The sequence below is a fragment of the Scyliorhinus canicula genome, chromosome 5 (assembly GCF_902713615.1).
Source record: "Scyliorhinus canicula chromosome 5, sScyCan1.1, whole genome shotgun sequence".
NCBI lineage: Eukaryota > Metazoa > Chordata > Chondrichthyes > Carcharhiniformes > Scyliorhinidae > Scyliorhinus > Scyliorhinus canicula.
The window spans coordinates 119,480,772-119,501,151 of NC_052150.1; the positions used below are offsets into that span (position 1 = coordinate 119,480,772).

The window sequence follows — 20,380 nt, forward strand, 5'->3', positions numbered from 1 at the left end:
AATGCTGTTGATGTGGTGTATATGTGGACTTCTGAAAAGGCTTTTGATACAGTGCCGCACAACAGACTTGAGGGGAAAGTTAGAGCTTATGGAATAAAAGGGACAGTAGCAACATGGATACGGAATTGGCCGAGTGACAGGAAACAGATAGTGGACAATGGATGATTTTTGTGCTGGAAGAAGGTTGTGTACTGGAGTTCCCCAGGGCTCAGTGTTGGAAGCCCTGATCTTCAAAGAATCATAGAATTCCTACAGCGCGGAAGGCGGCCATTCGGCCCTTTGAGTCTGCACCAGCCCTTGCTCCAATTAGAGCTCCCTACCTAGGCCCAATCCCGCGCTCCTATCCCTGTGACCCCACCTAACCTTTGGGCAATATTAGCATGGCCAATTCAACTAACCTGCACATCTTTGGACTGTGGGAGGAAACCAGAGCACCTGGAGGAAACCCATGCAGACACAGGGAGAAAGTGCAAATTCCACACAATCACCGGATGTCAGAATCGAACCTGGGCCTCAGGCTCTGTGATGCAATGGTGCTAACCATTGTGTAACTGCGCCACCCTGATATATATTATTTATGTTGGCATTCAGGGAATAATTTCAAAGTTTGGAGGCGATATAAAACATGGAAACATTGTGAAAGAGAGAAGGATACTGTAAAAATTCAAATGAATTAGGCAAGTTAGTAGAATGGATGGATAAGTGGCAGATGAAGTTCAACGAGTAGAAGTGTGAGGTGATTCATTTTGATATGAAGAAAATGGAAACGCAATATAAAATAAATGGTACAATTCTAAAGGGGGTGGAGTAGCAGAGGGACCTGGGTGTATATGTGCACAAATCATTGACAGCGGCAGCACAGGTTGAGGCAGCAGTTAATAAGGCATACAGTGATGGACAGGACATTGTTGGCGGAGGTGATCGGTTCGGAGTACTCGGCGAATGTGGTTTCAGACCATGCGCCGTATTGGGTGGACTTGCAGAAGAGGGAGAGAGAGAGAGAGAGAGAGAGAGAGAGAGAGAGCCCCCCCGCCTCGCCCCGCTCCAGCAGCACCCTCTTCACCTGCGGGACTTTACCCACCCAAACAAACCCCGATATCAATGTATTCGCCCTCCTAAAAACACCTTTAGAATGAAGATTGGGAGATTCTGGAACACAAATAAGAACCTCGGGAAAACTGTCATCTTCACCGATTGCATCCATCCCGCCAATGACAGCGTAAGTGGGAGGAAGAATTAGGGAGGGAATTGAAGACTGGGCTGCGGGATTAGGCTTAGCCTTATTCAGCTTAAAGTGGTTCACAGGGCACACATGACTGTGGCTAGGATGACCAAGGTTTTTGAAGATGTGGAGGATAGATGTGGGCGGTGCACAGGTGGGCCTGTGAATCATGTCCACGTATTTTGGGCCTGTCCAAAACTTGGGGGGATTCTGGCAGGGGTTTGCCAATGTTATGTCAAAGGTTTTGGGGTCGAAGGTGGTCCCGAGCCCAGAGTGGCAATTTTTGCAGTGTCAGAAGACCCGGGCGTCCAGGAAGCAAGAGAGGCCGACGACTTGGCCTTTGCCTCCCTGGTAGCTTGGAGACAGATCTTTTGGAGTGGCGGGACCCGGGGCCACTGAAACCATGGGTTTGGGTGAGTGGCCTGGCAGAGTTCCTCAGGCTGGAGAAGATAAAGTTTGCTTTGCGAGGGTCTGTGGAGTGGTTTGCCCGGAGATGGCAGCCGTTCATCAACTTCTTTGAAAATAGCTAATATGTCAGCAGAGGGGGGGGGGGTTGCTTTTTTGTGGTTGTGTTTGATGTGTATATAAAAATGCCTCAATTAAATGTCTTCTTTTTTTAAATAAGGCATACAGTATCCTGGGTTTTATTACTAGAGGCATAGAATAGAAGAGCAAGTAGATTATGTTGAATTTGAATAAGACACTGGTTCGGCCTCAGCTAGAGTACTGCATCCTGTTCTAGGCACAACATTTTAGGGAGAATGTGAAGACATTAGAGAGGATGAAGAAAAGATTCAAGAGAATGGTTCCAGGGATGAGGAACTTCAGTTATGAGGATAGATTGGAGAGGTTCTGACTGTTTTCCTCATTGAGAAGGTTGAGAGGTAATTTGATAGAGGTATTCAAAATCATGAAGGGTCGAGACAGATTAAATAAGGAGAACCGCTCCCACTCATGAAAGGATTGATGTGAAGGCATAGATTTCAAGTAATTGGCAAAAGAAACAAAAAGTTAAATGAGGATCAATTTATTATGCAGTTTGGAATGCACTGTCTGAGAGTGTGATGGAGGCAGGTTCAACTGAAATATTCAAATGGGAATTAGACTGTTATCCGATAGGACAAAACATGCAGGTTACATTGGGGAAGGTGGAAGAACGGTGCTAGGGTGAGTGGCTCATTTGGATAGCCAATGCAGACCTGATGGGCCAAATGACCTTCTTCTGACCCTTGATGTGATACATTTGCTCAACGCCCATTTTTTTTTGGATACACCTCGCTGAATTGTTTTGCATTATTATTTGGCTTTAAAGGTGTTTTGTAAATATAAATTGCTTGTGCTGTAGGTTGTGGTGAATTTTCCTCATCTTTCTTTCGCTCTACGCGGCTACCTAGCCTTCGTCACTTTCTATTAAAATTAAGCTCAACCAAGAAATTTCAGCATAAACCTAGGTGGGCGGCATGGTAGCACAGTGGTTCGCACTGTTGCTTCACAGGGCCAGGATCCCAGGTTCAATTCCCAATTGGGCCTGTCTGTGCGGAGTCTGCATGTTCTCCTCATGTCTGCGTGGGTTTCCTCCGGATGCTCCGGTTTCCTCCCCCAAGTCCCGAAAGACGTGCTTGTTAGGTGAATTGGACATTCTGATTTCTTTCTCCGTTTACCCGAACAGGCGCTGGAATGTGGTGACTAGGCGATTTTCATAGTAACTTCATTGCGGTGTCAATGTAAGCCTACTTGTGACAATAATAAAGGTTATTATTATGTTCTTACTCCTACCTTTCTCAAGTTCAACAGGAAAAAGATCCAGTCTCTCGACTCGTTTTTCCAGTTCATATTCAGCAGATGCAGCAACTGGATCTACGTCATCATTTCTCCTATCATAGTCTTCATTAGAATATGTATGGAAAACCTGTACAAACAAATAGTATTTCTGTAGTGACTCACTTATAAAAATTTAAGATCAACCTAAACCAATCCATCAATAATATATAATACTGTAATGCAGGTCTGCACAGTAGTAATGCCAACATGAAGCACAATGAACTGAAAACATGCAAAAATATTATATGTATATACATATGAATTAAAGTCTGAAAGTTTCATTTTCTTTACAATACGAAAAAATTGAACAAGGAAGTATTGTGGATTTCACCTGGGACCAGAGGTCAAATCCAACCTTGATTGAGGAGACATATATTTCAGAGCAGGCACAATCCTGTTCTTGGTAGACATGAGCCTACAGATTAAAACTATTGGTAACCCAGTACTAAATGGCAACTTCATTGGAAAAGGTGTACAAATGCTTGCGTGAGTACTGACATCCTTCACCTAAAACATTTTAAAGAAGGAAAAATATGACTGTTTTTAACAGACCTGTACATCACAGAGGTTACATATGGCAATCTTTGGATACTTAATATTTTAGAGAATCTCTGTCCATCTTGGGGATGTCTGTGCATAGGGATGACACACTGCTGACCACCAGATCATGCAACAAAAGCTTTCAAAAGTATGTCCACCCTGCTCAACATTGCACCCAGCAATAATTCCAATAAAGTGTCATTGAATCTGGATGCTGCTCTTTCTCTATGTGCTGCAAACATCATGAACACCTTCAATTTCCATTTGTACGTTGTTCCTTTGAATTCAGCTGAAATCATGTCATGCAGGTATTATTATGTTTGATGCACAACTTGGAGGCAGAAGAGAGATCTTGAATCTCACACAGAAATTTAGGATTACTAATTTTCCTTGTTTAACCTTGGATTTTCTCTTTTGGGACATCTATACTTTGGATTGTACATACATTCACTAAAAATGATGTTAGAGCAGCACCGTGGCGCAGTGGTTAGCATTGCTGCCTCACGGCGCCGAGGTCCCAGGTTCGATCCCAGCTCAGGGTAACTGTCCGTGTGGAGTTTGCTCATTCTCCCTGTATTTGCGTCGGTTCCGCCCCCACAACCCAAAAGATGTGCCGGGTAGGTGGATTGATCACGCTAAATTGTCCCTGAATTGGAAAAGATGAATTGGTACTCTAAATTTATTTAAAAATAGATTAGGTTGTGCATCAAATATATCCTTCTGATAGTTCCAAGATGCTTTAGCAGTAATATTTGAACCATCTTGATGACACTGCTGAGATAAATTCGTCAACGCTCTTTCCATCCCACTCCCGTTGGGGGGGCACAGTAGCACTGTGGTTAGCACAGTTGCTTCACAGCTCCAGGGTCCCAGGTTCGATTCCCACTTGGTTCACTATCTGTGTGGAGTTTGCACTTTCTCCCCATGTCTGCGTGGGTTTCCTCAGTCATACTATAGTAACATTGAGAACCTCTAACAATTTGAATAAATTAAGTTTGAGATATTAAGTTTGTTTCTGTGCTGCTCAACTCTCCAGCTTCCTAACAAACCTACGGATCGGAGTTAACCCCATCAAAATTTGCATAGCCACATCTAAGCTGCATGACTACCATCTTAAAAGGCACAATCCATTTTAATTCAATTTTTCAACATTTTTTAAAAAACTTAAATGAATATTTACGATTGCAAACCTGTTTCAAATTTACCCCTTTAATTACAGCTGCATATATTGACATCACTATTCTCAGCCACAATGGAGATAATTGGGTAACTCCCTTGTCAACCACACCAGGCGATCACATTGCTGTTAAGTGGCTGAAATTGATTTTGCACACACAATGACCCCAATGTTAATCTGTAGATAGCTTCTGAGATGGAATTGCATTGGTGAAACCCATAACTCAGCTCAGTGGGTCAGAATTTCAATTGCAGTTCAATTGAACCAATTAATTGGAACTTCTAGATTTCATGCCTCCAAGCTGTGCATCAAGTATAATGGCACCCACATGATGTGATCTCAGCTGAATTTAAAGAGACAATGTGCAAACGGAAATTGAATGGTTGCAGCACATAGGGCAAGGACAGCATCCACTTTCATTTGCAGTTGATTGGAATTACTGCTGGGTGGGGTGTACCTTTCTCCAGCAATGGGTTTCTCTCACGAAGAAGCTGTGCTTGAAGAGGAGGTAAGCAGGTTTGGGATGCAGCGTAGGAAATAGCTAAATAAATCAACTACATTTTGTGGTTTAAGCCCACACCCAATTTAATTTGTCCTGCACCATACACCTGCACCAATTAGGTTAGGTGGATTGGCCATGCTAAATTGCCCTTAGTGGGTTATTGGGTTGCGGGGATAGGCTTGAGGTGTGGTCTCAAGTAGGATGCTCTTTCCAAGGGGTGGTGCAGACTCGATGGGCCGAATGGCCTTCTTCTGCACTGTTAATTCTATGATTCTATCATTACCCTACATCCACTAGGTGAATACCTGGCCATCTGAAATCAAAGGTTGTTTTTTTCACCCAGTCATGGAGAAAAGAGGAACTTACATATCTGGTGACAGAATCACAAACATACCCAACACACATATGTATACTTTTTTTAAAATCAATGACCAAACCATGAGAAGCTGAGAATGGTGATTGTGACTATGCCACAACTAAATCATGCTCCTTTTGTTCATCTTTCCAGGCCTTCAAGGGTACAGCAAGTGTCATAGGGCATACATGAAAATGACTCCTCAGAACACATTATTCCTTCTGAGGTGCACAGTCACAGAACATACAGCCATGCACCAGCACAAATAAGAGAACTAGACGGGTTTACACCCAGTGATTCACTTCTCACAAGTTACCATGAGCAGACATTGATGGCAGAGAAGGTTCTGAAGAGTGTGCATTGGGATGGAGGGGATATAAACTTCTCCAGGTTTTTTGCTCAGCTCAACACAGTCAGGGGGCTATCATTGAGAAGGAGAAGGCGGACTTCCGGTAGCGGCAATGATCAGCTGAGCCGCACGTTTGGAGGCTCCCGGAAAAAACGGACTTTGGGGCTTTTTTAAAGGCCCCCAACGGAGCTTGTGAGGCGAATCCCAACGTGGGAAGAGGCCAGGAGTCGCCCCAGAGGTCCTATGGTGGAGACCAGGAGCGGGGCAGGGAGAGAATCGAAGGAGAAAACACCCGGGAAAAGTCGGGACCCGAAGGACAAAATGGCGGCCGGCGAAAGTTTTGAAGAGTTGAAGAAGTGGGTCGAGACGACTCTGTTGCGCTGCTTCCAGGAGATGAAAGTGGAGCTGCTGGAGTCCATCAAGGTAACCAACAGCAGCAGGCCGCCGAGAGGGAGGACGAGGTCGTGGCCGTGGTGGGGAAGGTGGAGGTGCACGAGGCGCTCCATAAAAAATGGCAGGCACGGTTCGAGGAGTTGGACAACCGGTCGAGGAGGAAGAATTTACGGATCCTGGGCCTCACGGAGGGGCTGGAGGGGTCGGACCTAGCGGCCTATGTGGTGGTGATGCTGAACACGCTGATGGGGGCTGGGTCCTTCCAGGGGCCCCTGGAGTTGGAGGAGGCCCACAGAATTCTGGCTAGGAGGCCCAAGCCGAACGAGCCGCCGCGGGCGGTGTTGGTGAGGTTCCACCGGTTCGTGGATCGTGAGTGTGTGCTCCGGTGGGCCAAGAAGGAGCGGAGCAGCAAATGGGAGAACACGGAGGTGCGGATCTTCCAGGACTGGAGTGCGGAGGTGGCGAGGCGGAGGGCCGGGTATAACCGGACGAAGGCGGTGCTCCACAGTCGGAAGGTGAAATTTGGAATGCTGCAACCGGCGCGTCTGTGGGTCACCTACAAGGATCGGCACCACTATTTTGATTCCCCGGAGGAGGCGTGGGCCTTCGTGCAAGCCAAGAAACTGGACACAAACTGAGGGTCCCCCGGAGGGGGGATGCTGTAGAATACTGTATTTATTTATACTGTATGTGTATTTGCGGGGTTTAGGGTATGAGGTGGGGTGGCCGTAGGGTAGGTGGGGTGATGCCGTACGGGTGTTTTCTTTATGGGGTTTTCTAGCAGGAGTTGGGTGGACGGGTTTGGACTGAGGGGTAAACAGGGTGTTTGGGGAGCTGGTGGGGGGGACTGACAATGAGAGTGGCCCTGGAGGAGGCGGGGCCCGGCAGGGCGAAAGCGCGGGCTTTCTGCGGGGTCCCCGTGCTGGGAGAGGGGGGGGCGGGGTCTTCTTCTCCCGCGCAGGAGCGGGGGAGGGTGGTTTGGTTGATGGGCACTATGGAGGAGGGGCAGTCCCACGTTGGGAGGAGCCGAAAGTAGGGCGGGAGCCGCCGGGGTCAGCAGAAGATAGCTGGCTCACGGGGGTGCTGTAGAGGGGGGGGGGGGGGGGGGGGGCGCGGCTAGGAGGGGTCCTAGCCTGGGGGGGAGGGGAGGGGGGGGGGGTGGGTTACCGGGTTGCTGCTGAAACGGTCAGGAAGGAGCTGGAGGACGCAGGGGGTGCTGGAGGGGGGGGGGAGGTGCCGCCGTGGGAAACTGGCAGAGCGTGAGACGCTGGCCGGGGGTGGGCAAGGGAGGGGGTATGGCTAACCGGCAGGGGAAGGGGGCAGGGAGCCCTCGGATCCGGCTGATGACCTGGAATGTGAGGGGGCTGAATGGGCCGGTCAAGAGGGCCCGAGTAGTTGCGCACCTGAAGGGGCTGAAGGCGGATGTGGCCATGCTCCAGGAGACACACCTGAGAGTGGTGGACCAGGTCCGGCTGAGAAAGGGGTGGGTGGGTCAGGTATTCCACTCAGGGCTGGACGAGAAGAGGAAGGGGGTGGCGATCCTGGTGGGGAAGAAGGTGTCGTTTGAGGCGTTGAAGGTGGTAGCTGACAGTGGCGGGAGGTACGTGATGGTGAGTGGCAAGCTGCAGGGGGAGCGGGTAGTGTTGGTGAATGTTTATGCCCCAAATTGGGACGACGCGGGGTTCATGCAGCGTATGCTGGGCCGCATTCCGGACCTGGAGGTGGGGGGCCTGATCATGGGAGGAGACTTTAACACTGTGCTTGAGGCCTGTACATAAGGCCTACTCGAGGATTGACTTTTTTGTCCTGAGCAGGGGGCTGGTGTCGAGGGTGGAGGAAGTGGAATACTCCGCCATTGCCATTTCGGATCATGCCCCGCACTGGATGGACCTCGGGCTGGGGGAGGAGAGGGACCAACGTCCGCTCTGGCGCATGGAGGTGGGGCTGCTGGCAGAGGAGGAGGTGGCCGGGAGGGTCCGGGGGTGTATTGAGAGATCTCTCCAGGCCAATGATAACGGGGAGGTTCGGGTGGGGACGGTCTGGGAGGCATTGAAGGCGGTGATGAGGGGGGAATTGATCTCCATAGGGAGAGGGGGGAGCAGAGGGAAAGGGAAAGACTGATAGGGGAGATGGTGCAGGTGGATAGGAGATATGCGGAGGCCCCAGAGGAGGGATTGCTGGGGGAAGAGGCGTAGCCTTCAGGCCAGATTTGACCTACTGACGACTAGAAAGGCGGAAGCCCAGTGGAGGAAAGCACAGGGGGCGGTGTATGAACACGGGGAGAAGGCGAGCAGGATGCTGCCGCACCAGCTCCGGAAGCGAGACGCGGCCAGGGAGATTGGGGGGAGTGAGAGATAGTGCCGGGAAGGTGGTGCGGAGGGGGGTAGAGGTCAATGGGGTCTTCAGGGACTTTTATGGGGAACTGTACCGGTCTGAGCGCCCGGTGGAGGAAGGTGGAATGGGGCGCTTCCTGGACAGGTTGCGTTTCCCAAGGATGGAAGAGGAGCGGGTGGAGGGACTAGGGGCGCCGATCGAGTTGGAGGAGGTTGTCAAAGGGATAGGGAGCATGCAGTCGGGTAAGGCGCCGGGGCCGGACGGGTTTCCGGCGGAATTCTATAAAAAGTATTTGGACCTGTTGGGCCCCCTGTTGGTCCGGACCTTTAACGAGGCATGGGAGGGGGGTACTTTGCCACCAACTATGTCGCGGGCGCTAATTTCCTTGATCCTGAAGCGGGACAAGGACCCTCTGCAGTGTGGATCATATAGGCCGATTTCGTTGCTGAACGCCGACGCTAAGCTGCTGGCAAAGATCCTGGCCACTAGAATAGAGGATCGTGTGCCGGGGGTCATACATGAGGACCAGACGGGGTTTGTGAAGGGAAGGCAGCTGAACACAAATGTGCGAAGACTCCTCAATGTCATTATGATGCCGGCGGTGGAAGGGGAGGCGGAGATAGTGGTGGCGTTGGACGCGGAGAAGGCCTTCGATAGAGTGGAGTGGGAGTACTTGTGGGAGGTGTTGGAGAGGTTTGGGTTTGGGGAGGGGTTTATACGGTGGGTGAGGCTGCTCTACGAGGCCCCGATGGCAAGTGTAGCCACGAATAGGAGGAGGTCGGAGTACTTTCGGCTGCATCGGGGGACGAGACAGGGGTGCCCCCTGTCCCCCTTGCTCTTCGCGTTGGCAATTGAGCCCCTGGCCATGGCATTGAGGGAGTCAGGGAACTGGAGGGGCATGGTGCAGGGGGGGGGGGGGAGCATCGAGTGTCACTGTACGCAGACGACCTGCTGCTGTATGTGGCGGACCCGGTGGGGGGGATGCCGGAGGTGATGAGGATCCTTGGGGAATTCGGGGGTTTCTCGGGGTATAAGCTGAACCTGGGCAAGAGCGAGGTATTTGTGGTGCATCCGGGGGATCAAGAGGAGGGGATTGGTAGGCTCCCACTGAAGCAGGCAGGGAAGAGCTTCAGGTACCTAGGGGTCCAGGTGGCTGGGAGTTGGGGGGCCCTGCACAAGCTCAACCTCACAAGGTTGGTGGAGCAGATGGAGGAGGAGTTTAAGAGGTGGGATATGTTACCGCTGTCACTGGCGGGGAGGGTGCAGTCCGTCAAGATGACGGTGCTCCCGAGGTTTTTGTTCTTGTTCCAGTGCCTCCCCACCTTTATCCCAAAGGCCTTTTTCAGGAGGGTCAACAGCAGTATCACGGGATTTGTGTGGGCGCATGGGACTCCGAGGGTGAGAAGAGTGTTCCTGGAACGAGGCAGGGATAGGGGGGGGGAGCTGGCGTTGCCCAACCTCTGTGGGTACTACTGGGCGGCCAACGCAGCGATGGTGCGTAAGTGGGTAATGGGCGAGGAGGGGGCAGCGTGGAAGAGGATGGAGGCGGCGTCTTGTGTGGGCACGAGCCTGGAAGCGCTAGTAACGGCGCCATTACCGCTCCCTCCAACGAGGTATACCACGAGCCCGGTGGTGGCGGCTACCCTCAAAATTTGGAGGCAATGGAGACGGCACAGAGGAGAAATGGGGGGCTCGATGGAGGCCCCGATACGGGTGAACCATCGGTTCGTCCCAGGGAGCATTGATGGCGGATTCCGGGGCTGGCACAGGGCAGGGGTTAGGAGGTTGAGGGACCTGTTTGTGGAGGGGAGGTTTGCGAGCTTGGGGGAGTTAGAGGGGGAGTTTGGGCTCCCCCCGGGGAACATGTTTAGGTACATCCAGGTGATGGCGTTTGCCAGGCAGCAGGTGGAGGGGTTCCCTTGCTGCCCCCACGTGGGGTGCGGGACAGGGTGCTCTCGGGGGTGTGGGTCGGAGGAGGGAGGATCTCGGACATATACCGGGTGATGCAGGAGGTGGACGAGGCCTCGGTGGAGGAACTGAAGGGTAAATGGGAAGAGGAGCTGGGTGAGGTGATTGAGGAGGGGACATGGGCGGATGCCCTGGAGAGAGTGAATTCCTCCTCTTCCTGTGCGAGGCTTAGCCTCATACAGTTCAAGGTGCTACATAGGGCTCGCATGACCGGGACGAGGAGGAGTAGGTTTTTCGGGGGCGAAGACAGGTGTGCTAGGTGCTCGGGGAGCCCAGCGAACCACGCCCATATGTTTTGGGCGTGCCCAGCGTTGGGGGAGTTTTGGAAGGGGGTAGCAAAGACGGTGTCGAGGGTGGTGGGATCCAGGGTCGAGCCAGGCTGGGGACTCGCAATTTTTGGGGTGGCAGTGGAGCCGGGAGTGCAGGAGGCGATAGAGGCCGGGGTCCTCTAAAGGTCCTGGCCTTTGCGTCCCGGTGGAGGATCTTGCTCCAGTGGAAGGATGCGAGGCCCCCAAGCGTGGAGGCCTGGATCTCGGATATGGCAGGGTTCATTAAATTGGAGAGGGTGAAATTTGCCCTGAGGGGATCAGTACAAGGGTTTTTCAGGCGGTGGCAGCCCTTTCTGGACTTCCTGGCGGAACGGTAGGGAAATAGGCCGACAGCAGCAGCAACCCGGTGGGGGGGGGGGGGGGGGGGGGGGGGGGAAACTGTACACATGGGTTTGTGGAGGGTGCAATCTCTCTCCCTTGTTTTTTTTTCTTTTTCTCTTTTCTCTGTCTTTTGGTTTCTGTTTTGTTTTTTTTTTATTTTTGTTCCTTTTGTTTGAAGTTGCTCTTGCAGCTGGGCGGCACTGTTTACGGGGTGTTACCGCGGGTGTACGTTAATAGAGTTATGATGTTTATATTTTGTAAAAACTTCAATAAAAATTATTTATAAAAGAAAAAAAAAGAGAAGAAGGCATGAGGCGCAAAACCAACTTAGCTAGGTGCTGGCAGGCACTCTTCAAATAAGCATAGAGAATGGAGGAATCCAACTTGATTGCTTACAAAAGTGGTAATACAGGAAATTGAGAGAATCTCATAATGAGGTACGGCTGCCTGCATAAAGTTTTAAACAACACTCTCAAATTAAACTATGCAGGCCATGTTAGCCTTAAACAGGATAACAGGAACTCTGTCTTTACAATGCAGCTCTGATATTCACCAAACTGCGCAGAGTGGTGTTGTGCAATCTCAGACAGTATCTGATTATGTTGCCATGTCTCCTTATGGCAGTGTTTAGCAAGGCTGTCGGGGAATCAAAAATCCACATGGTGTAGGACAAAAGCATCTCAGCAGTCAAGGCAGACAGCTGAGTCCCCGGCCTCTACCTCTGGTGAAGCCACTCAGATATACCATGTAGAAGTATTAGGCAGTGAAGTAAAAATAAATTCTGATCCAACACAGGTTATGTCCGTGGATGTTTGGCAAAATATTATGTTGTTAAAGTTGACTTTCTCTTGATAATAACACACAAATTATTGATCAGCACTATTTCCACATCTCACCCATTATTGCATCCCAAATGCAAACTCATCCTTTCACTTGTTTCACAATGAATGTAGGAGCATATTGGGCAGATGCACAATGAGTAGATGAAAGCCAAAGGGAAGGGGAGGTGGTTGTGAACCACAAGATTTCATTTTGTAAGTCTTGCATTCAGTGAACCTTTACATTGGGATTATGAATTATAACAGCTCCCAGAGAATCTGGCATAGGCCTAGATGAACCTCTGTGTGGCTGCATACCAACTGCACATTGATCCTGATCCCTTTCTGTTCATAAGAACTCCTGGTTGCTGTGATGGACCTCATGTGCACAGTCGATGGTACCCGATGTCTGTGGGTATCCTGCTGGAGGTGCAAATATGAGCGCCTGCTCTTCATATTGCTATCAAAGGGGGTAAATTACATAATTCCCAGCCCTGGCCATCTGTCACTTGCTTCATGTGTTTATGTGCAACAGACAGCAAGACCCTGGAGATATCTCTGGAGGCATCCTGGTAAGAACTCAAGTCCAAAAAATAATTGATAGTGACAGTGCCCTTCAAAGCCTGGTACTGCTTGTTCGCCATGTCTTGTTCCTTAAAAAGGCTAAGGAAACGGAGTTTCTATCTTTTAAACCTTGTGACATAGGTAGCTCCTGCTACAACTATGCTTCCCTCCCTGTACATGTGCTAATCCTACCTCAACACGTCATTACTGCCACGGATGGTGTGCTGTTAAACATATCCAACATGCTTCCCACCTTGACAGCTTGAAAGCTTCCAAAGTAGAAAAAAATCTACATCCACAAAACAATTCTCTGCCAAACGACATGAGCTGTAGCCAGGGAAGTTTTATTCACATTGGGCAATGCTAAGTTGAAACAGTCACCTGAACTGCGGTTCTAGCTACCTTTGTTTGCCCAGTTTCCGGATCCCTGGGTTTGTTCTGGCGACACTGAGCTGGAGATGTTAAAGAGGGAGTGAAATAATATTCAGTTTGCAAGCAATTCATTAGCAGCTAAGAAATTTAATTATGCCAATAACTATCCACTAGCCTGCAATAGTTTCTACTTTTTGTGGAATCAGCGCCAGCTAGATTGGAGCACATATATATGAAGGCCCCGATCTGTAGTAACCATAGATTTGCTTCAGCTAGACTAGATGTCAGGTTTAGGGTGTGGGACCATTTGAGGATCAAATGCTTCAAGGACCTGTTTCTGGGTGGGAACTTTGTGAACCTGACTGAGCTGGTGGAGATTTACCAATTACCCAACGGTAATGGGTTCAGACACCTCCAAAACAAGGCCTTTTTGAGAGAGGAGGTGGGTTTGTTCCCAATGTTGCCACCCTCGGGATTATAGGATAGGCTCCTTTCGGAGGATGTAATTGGGAATGGCAAGGTCTCCAATGTATATAATAATCTTTATTATTATCATAAGTAGGCTTACATTAACACTGCAATGAAGTTATTGTGAAAATCCCCGAGTCGCCACACTCCAGCGCCTGCGCGGGTACACGGAGGGAGAATTCAGAATGTCCAATTCACCTCACAAGCATGTCTTTCGGGACTTGTGGAAGGAAATGGAGCACTCGGAGGGAACCCACGCAGACACAGGGAGAAGATGCAGACTCCGCACAGTGACCCAAGCAGGAATCGAGCCTGGAACTGTGAAACAACAGTGCTAACCACTATGCTACCGTGCCGCTGGTATGGTATGCTGAGCTGGCCAAGAAAGAGGAAGCTTCATTGGTAGCTATGCGAGGAGGAATTGGGAGGGGCGACGCGGCAGAGATTTAGGAAGAAGCCCTGCGAAGGATTAATGCGCCTTCGTCATGAGCCAGACTTCGTCTTATTCAGTTTAAAATTGTACACAGAGCACATATGACACAGACAGGGTTGAGCCGATTCTTCCCAGAAGTGATCAATCATTGCATACTATGCGATGGGTTCCCTACGAATCATGTCCACATGTTCCGGTCCTTCCCAATGTTGGTGGGGTTTTGGAGGGGAGTCACGGATGTATCATCTAAGGTATTGGGAATTGTAGTCATGCCTTCCCTGTGGGTAGCTGTTTTTGGTAACTATTTCTGAAGATGTGGGTGCTCTTGTGGGGAAAGAAGCCGATGCGGTGGCTTTCACCTCCCTGTTAACCCAGAGGTGAATTTTGCTAAACTGCGGTTCTCAGATCCACTAAGTATCGGGTGTTGGGTGCAGGACCCTGCTAAGTTTCTACATCTGGAGAGAATTAAGTTCGCCATTGGAGGAATGAATATGGGGTTCTCCGTGAAGTGGAAGCTGTTCATTGACTTGTTAAAGGGGGGGGTTATAGCATTGTTTATTTCGGTTGAAAAACTTCTTTGTGGGTGTAGCAGTTGTGTGTGTATGGTTTGGGGGGGGGGGAGTTCCTGTTGTGTTATATTGCTATAGTGTTAAATGCACTATATTATGGCTTGTTAGTTATCGCTCTTTGATTGTTTTTTATTTTCTAGATATACATTCAAAAATATCAAACAATTCACACATAGTGGCTCGTTGAAAACTTATTTGATATGAATCAGAAGTTTTGAATTACATTTTCTGTAACTTGGGAGTTTTTATTTTAAATCCTCTGATATTTCACTCGTTACACATGAAAGCTCTATGTGACCAAATCTCAGCTTCACAGAAATTTCTTCTGCTTCTTTATGGAGTTCAAAAATATTTTTTAAAGAAATCATTGGGGTATGATTTAACTACATCAGCAATATCAGTGCTTCAGGGGAGCAGAATGTGAGAACAGTTGGAGAGATGGTGAGCAGGTTAGGGAGGATGTGAAATGAAGCAAACAGAGGAAAAATAGAAGGGGAACAAAGAAGGATAAGGAACAGGAGTCAGCAATTCAGCCCCTCAAGCCTGTTGTGTCATTTAATTATAGTTAATCGTCTTTTTTCCCATGTTTCTTACCAAACAAAAAATTATCAATCTCAAACCATGACAATTTCAATCAACTCAACATTCATGGCCTTTTGGCTGTTCAACTTTTGCTCAACCCTTGAATGATTCTATCTGATTCAATGTTAAATGGCCTAACTCAAAAGAGAACAAGTGAATATAAAACAGCCGCTGGATTACAATAAACTGAAGAAGTAAAGTCTCAAAATACATTTTTAGACAAAATCAGTTGAACTTTTAAAAGAAAACTCAAACTGACTACAGCCTTTGTCAATCTATTTTAGAGAAATAAAGCAGAACAGGGTCTGGGCTAAAGTTACATGGAGGAAACCGTTTGTAGGCAAGATTTGGCAGCCAGGATGGCTGAATCAATAAGTTGCACTGCAACATGTATAGCAAGTTGATGAGGATTGGATCCATTGTGGGTCAGGGTTTAGTTAGACAGAGCTCAGGGACTAATTATAATTATTACTTTTAAAAGAGACACATGGAGCTAGTAGTGGCAGATGCACAGGGGGAGATAGCGAGATTTCAACACTATCACACATCAAATAGAGATGGAAATAACCCTCCATTCAGTGGGGTGCAATTCAGACAAAAGCATATTTTAAGTATTGCTGAAACAAAAGAGACATGCTGTCAAAACTTTTCACTTTGCATTCATCAGGACAGTTCACAGGAATATCAACAGAAAAAGGAACCCAATGCAGAACAATGCCAGCAGCTCGGGTTCAATTCCCGTACCAGCCTCCCCGAACAGGCGCTGGAATGTGGCGACTAGGGGCTTTTCACAGTAACTTCATTTGAAGCCTACTTGTAACAATAAGCAATTTTCATTTTATTCAACTGTATATATTGCATGAGCAGAGAATGCGGATAGTTGGTAAGTAGACTGATTGGAGAAACATTGTCATGGAGAATGCATCAGTGAACAGTTAACTGCCAACCCTTTGTCCAAATTCAAACCAGACACCTCGACACTGACTGGTCAAGGCATTGCCATTCGGAATGAACCTGGGGATGGTTGTCCACAAAGCTTGTAAGATATAAATTGTTCCCTTTACTATTGGGATTCTTGCAAACTGTACTGATGAGTGCAAGACAAAAAGCTTTGACAGCTTGAGTAATATTCAAGTTCTGCACTACCCAGCTCCTTTCAATTTAACACACATAATTACCCAACAGTAGATGGCAATGTTGTTTCACTTAATGTTTGATGGCAAGACATATTTTTCAGCCATATCACCAGAAGGAATTTCCTCCGTTTTGCTACCTTCAAGCCCCTTTCTTCATTTCTTTTAATTTTTTAACCCCTGCCCCCAGTCCCGTCTTCACAAAACCTCAGCCTGCCAACACCAACCCTACTTACCAAGGTCACCAATGTTACCAAAACACCATGATGCACTCATGACACACCCTTCACTGGGCTGCTTCCTGTCCTCAGACCCTTTTTTTCAGTCCTCCATTCTGCCGGAGTTACCATCTGCAGTAAATAAGACAAGTGATCTTCTCTCAAGCCTCACCAGGTGGTGGCTGCCTTCCATCTCTTAAGGCAATGGTTTGCACCGTGGTGGTTAACTCTGCATTAAGCTGCTATGGCTCAGGAGCCCCACTCTGGCAAGACAGTCACTCGTATTTACTGCAGAAGAATTGTGGGCTGAAAAGTTGCACAATTCACTGGCCTTGAAAATCTTGGAGATCATGAAGACAATCTGCATTCGTCGTGCGATGACTGAATTGAAGATCATGGCAATTGTGCATCTTCCAGTTCAGAAACCACATTGGGATTTGGGATAGATGTGTTCAGCCAAAATCTGCAGTCTGACCAGGGTAACATGGCAAATACTTTGCTGTGGTCACCCCAATTTGTGTACATTGTGTACAGTGTTACATTCTTTGCATTACATATAACCTGGAGCACAGACAAAGTTTCTTGCAGATGCAACACGAGTGCCATTTTCCAGTACTAAAGTTCAGTCTGTATATCTCATGACAAGTGAGCCAACTCCTCCAAGAGTTTGATACCCAACTCAGTCAGAACAAACAGACTTTCTATTATTTCTAGAGCTTCCTCAGTCACAGTATTCTTCCTGGAGTACAACTCAAGACAATAGTTAGGGAACAAAACTAGGAGGATAAAGGAGTAAAGAAAAAGTGAATCTGAGAGCAGAACCAAGAAAGCAAAACAGCTGATTGGGTGAGTACACAGTTACATATCTTATAATAACAAGGAGCAGAGAAGAAGGGCCTCAGTTAATGGTAGTTAATACTAGTTAATATTATTTGATATTAAATGAATAAATTTAACTTAATGGGGTAAGACATGGCAACAGATCTCCAAGCCATGGTCTGCTCTTCTTGCTCCATGTGGGAGACTAAGAACATTTCCAGTTCCCACGACATGGAATACTGTGTTCAGCTCTGGTCACCCTATTATAGGAAGAATATTATTAAACTAGAAAGAGTGCAGAAGAGATTTACGAGGATGCTATGAGGACTTGATGGTCTGAGTTATAAGGAGAGGCTGGATAGACTGCGACTTTTTTTTCCTGGAGCATAGGAGGCTTAGGGGTGATCTTATAGAGGTCTATAAAATAATGAGGAGCATAGATAAGGCAGATAGTCGACATCCTTTAACAAAGGTAGAGGAGTCTAGAACTAAAGGGCATAGGTTTAAGGTGAGAGGGGAGAGATACAAAAGAGACCAGAGGGGAAATTTCTTCACACAGAGGGTGGTGAGCATCTGGAACGGGCTGCCAGAGGCAATGATAGAAGTGGGAACGATTTTGTCTTTTAAAAAGCAGTTAGTTACATGGGCAGGGTGGGTACAGAGGAATATGGGCCAAATGCAGGCAAATGGGGCTAGATTAGCGATAGAAACTGGACAAGCTGGGTCAAAGGGCCTGTTTCCATGCTGAAAACATCTATGACTCTAGCAAGAAAACGCAATAGACCTGAGGATTGGGGACAGTTAAAAATTCAGCAAAGGTGGGCCAAGGGATTGAATAAGAAGGGGAAAATACAATATGAAAGAGAGCTAGCAGGGAACATAAAATCTGACTATTAAAGTTTCTACAGGTATGGAAATAGAAAACATTGACAAAAAAGTCAGACACGAGGAAATTAATAATGGGTAACAAAGAAATGGCTGAGGAACCAAATTCATACCTTGTTTCTGTCTTCACAAAAGAAGACGTGAATAATATACTGGAAGATCTGAGAAACACAAGTTTTAGTGAGGAGCTAAAGGAAATTAGTATTCGTAGAGAAATGGTTTTGGTGAAATTAATGATATTGAAGGCGGATAAATCTCCAGGCCTGATAATCTTCATCCCAGAGTAATTTTAAAAAATAAATTTAGAGTACCCAATTTGTTTTTTCCAATTAAGGGGCATTTTAGTGTGGCCAATTGACCTACCCTGCACATCTTTAGGTTGTGGGGACGAAACCCATGCAAACATGGGGAGAATGTGCAAACTCCACATGGACAGTGACCCAGAGCCGGGATCGAACCTGGGACCTTGGCGCCGTGAGGCAGCAGTGCTACCCACTGCGCCACCGTGCTGCCCCAAAAATAATTCTGCACCGCCAGTTGTGATCTGAGTAATTATCTTTTTAAGAAAAGCAGTTTCTTCCCTGACCGAAAATCAAACCCGGGCCACGGCGGTGAAAGCACCGAATCCTAACCACTAGAGCACCAGGGAGAACGTATACTAGAGTCCATTATCAAGGGTTTCATAGTACAGCATTTGGAAAGCAGTGATATAATTAGACAAAGTCAGCATGGATTTAAGGGAGGGAAATCATGCTTGACAAATCTACTGGAATTCTTTGATGATGTAACTAGTAGAGTAGACCAGGGTGAACCGCTGGATATGGTTTATTTAGGCTTTAAGAAGGTTTTCAACAAGGTCTCACATGGCAGATTACTATGTAAAGTTAAAGGCATGGGATTATGGGTAGTAGTGTCCTGAAATGGATAGAAAGCAAAAAGTTTGGAATAAATGCCAATCTTTTTCAGATTGGCAGGCAGGTACTGCAGAGATCTGTGCTAGGACCCCAACTGTTCACATTATATATTCCTGATTTGGACATGGGAACTAAATGTATTATCGCCAAATTTGCAGATCATACAAAGTTGGATGGCAGGGTGAGCTGTGAGGAGGATGCAGAGATGCTTCAGAGGGATTTGGACAGGCTGAGTGAGCGGGTATATGCATGGCAGATGCAGCATAATGTAGATAAATGTGAATTTATCCACTTTGGTAACAAAAAAAGGAAGGCATATTATTATTTGAATGGGAGTAAATTGAGCAAAGTGGATACTCAGCGAGACCTTGATGTCCTTGTGCAGCAGTTGCTGATAAACATGCAGGTACAACAGGCAGTAAAGAAGGCAAATGGTATGTTGGCCTTCATAGTGAGAAGACTTGAGTACAGGAATTGAGGTGTTTTACTGCAATTGTATGGGGCATTGGTGACACCATACCTGGAGTATTGTGTGCAGTTTTGGTGTCCTTATCCAAGGAAGGATGTTCTTGCTATGGAGGAAGTGCAGTGCAGGTTTACCAGGCTGATTCCTGGGATGGAGGGACTGTCATATGAGGAGAGATTAAATCGGTTAGGATTATATTCATTGGAGTTTGGAAGAGCGAGAGGGCATCGCACAGAAACTTCGAAAATTCTAACAGGATTAGACTGGGTAGATTAAGAAAGAATATTCCCGATGATGGGCGAATCCAGAACTAAGGGTCATAGTTTGAGGATAACTGGTAAACCTTTTAGGACTGAGGTGAGGAGGAATTTCTTCACCCAGAGAGTGGTGAATCTGTGGAATTCACTATCACAGAAAGTAGTTGAGGCAAAATACTTAGTAATTTCAAGGAGGAATTAAATTTAGCTCTTGGGGATAACGGGATCAAGGGATATGGAAGGAACGCGGGATCAGGGTATTGAACTCGATGATCAGCCATGATCATAATGAATGGCAGAGCAGGCTCGAAGTGCTGAATGGCCTCCTTCTGCTTTTATTTTCTATGCATGTTTCTATGTATGTAAGTCAGCGTTTGTGCTCCACAAGAGCTTTCCCCAACCTAATTCATCTAACTCCATCAACATTTCCCTCTATTCCTTAATCCCTCAGGTGTGTACCATCAGTGCCTGTATCATTTCTTATAATACAAGCAAGTGCCTCTATATCATTTTTAGAATATTGGGACCAGAACTGTTCACAGTAAATCCCAACAAGTGAGCTATAGCTGAG

General features: G+C 47.4%; 1 protein-coding gene across 8 annotated transcripts in view; it reads right to left on the minus strand.

The window, feature by feature from the left end:
* ppp1r9a (protein phosphatase 1, regulatory subunit 9A) overlaps positions 1-20,380 on the minus strand; it is a 401,146-nt gene that overhangs the window by 258,421 nt on the left and 122,345 nt on the right. For all 8 annotated transcript variants that reach the window (XM_038797554.1, XM_038797547.1, XM_038797548.1 and 5 more), the window contains exon 2: positions 2,999-3,131. In XM_038797554.1, the coding sequence (XP_038653482.1) occupies positions 2,999-3,131 (133 nt within the window). The remainder of the gene's footprint in view (positions 1-2,998; positions 3,132-20,380) is intronic.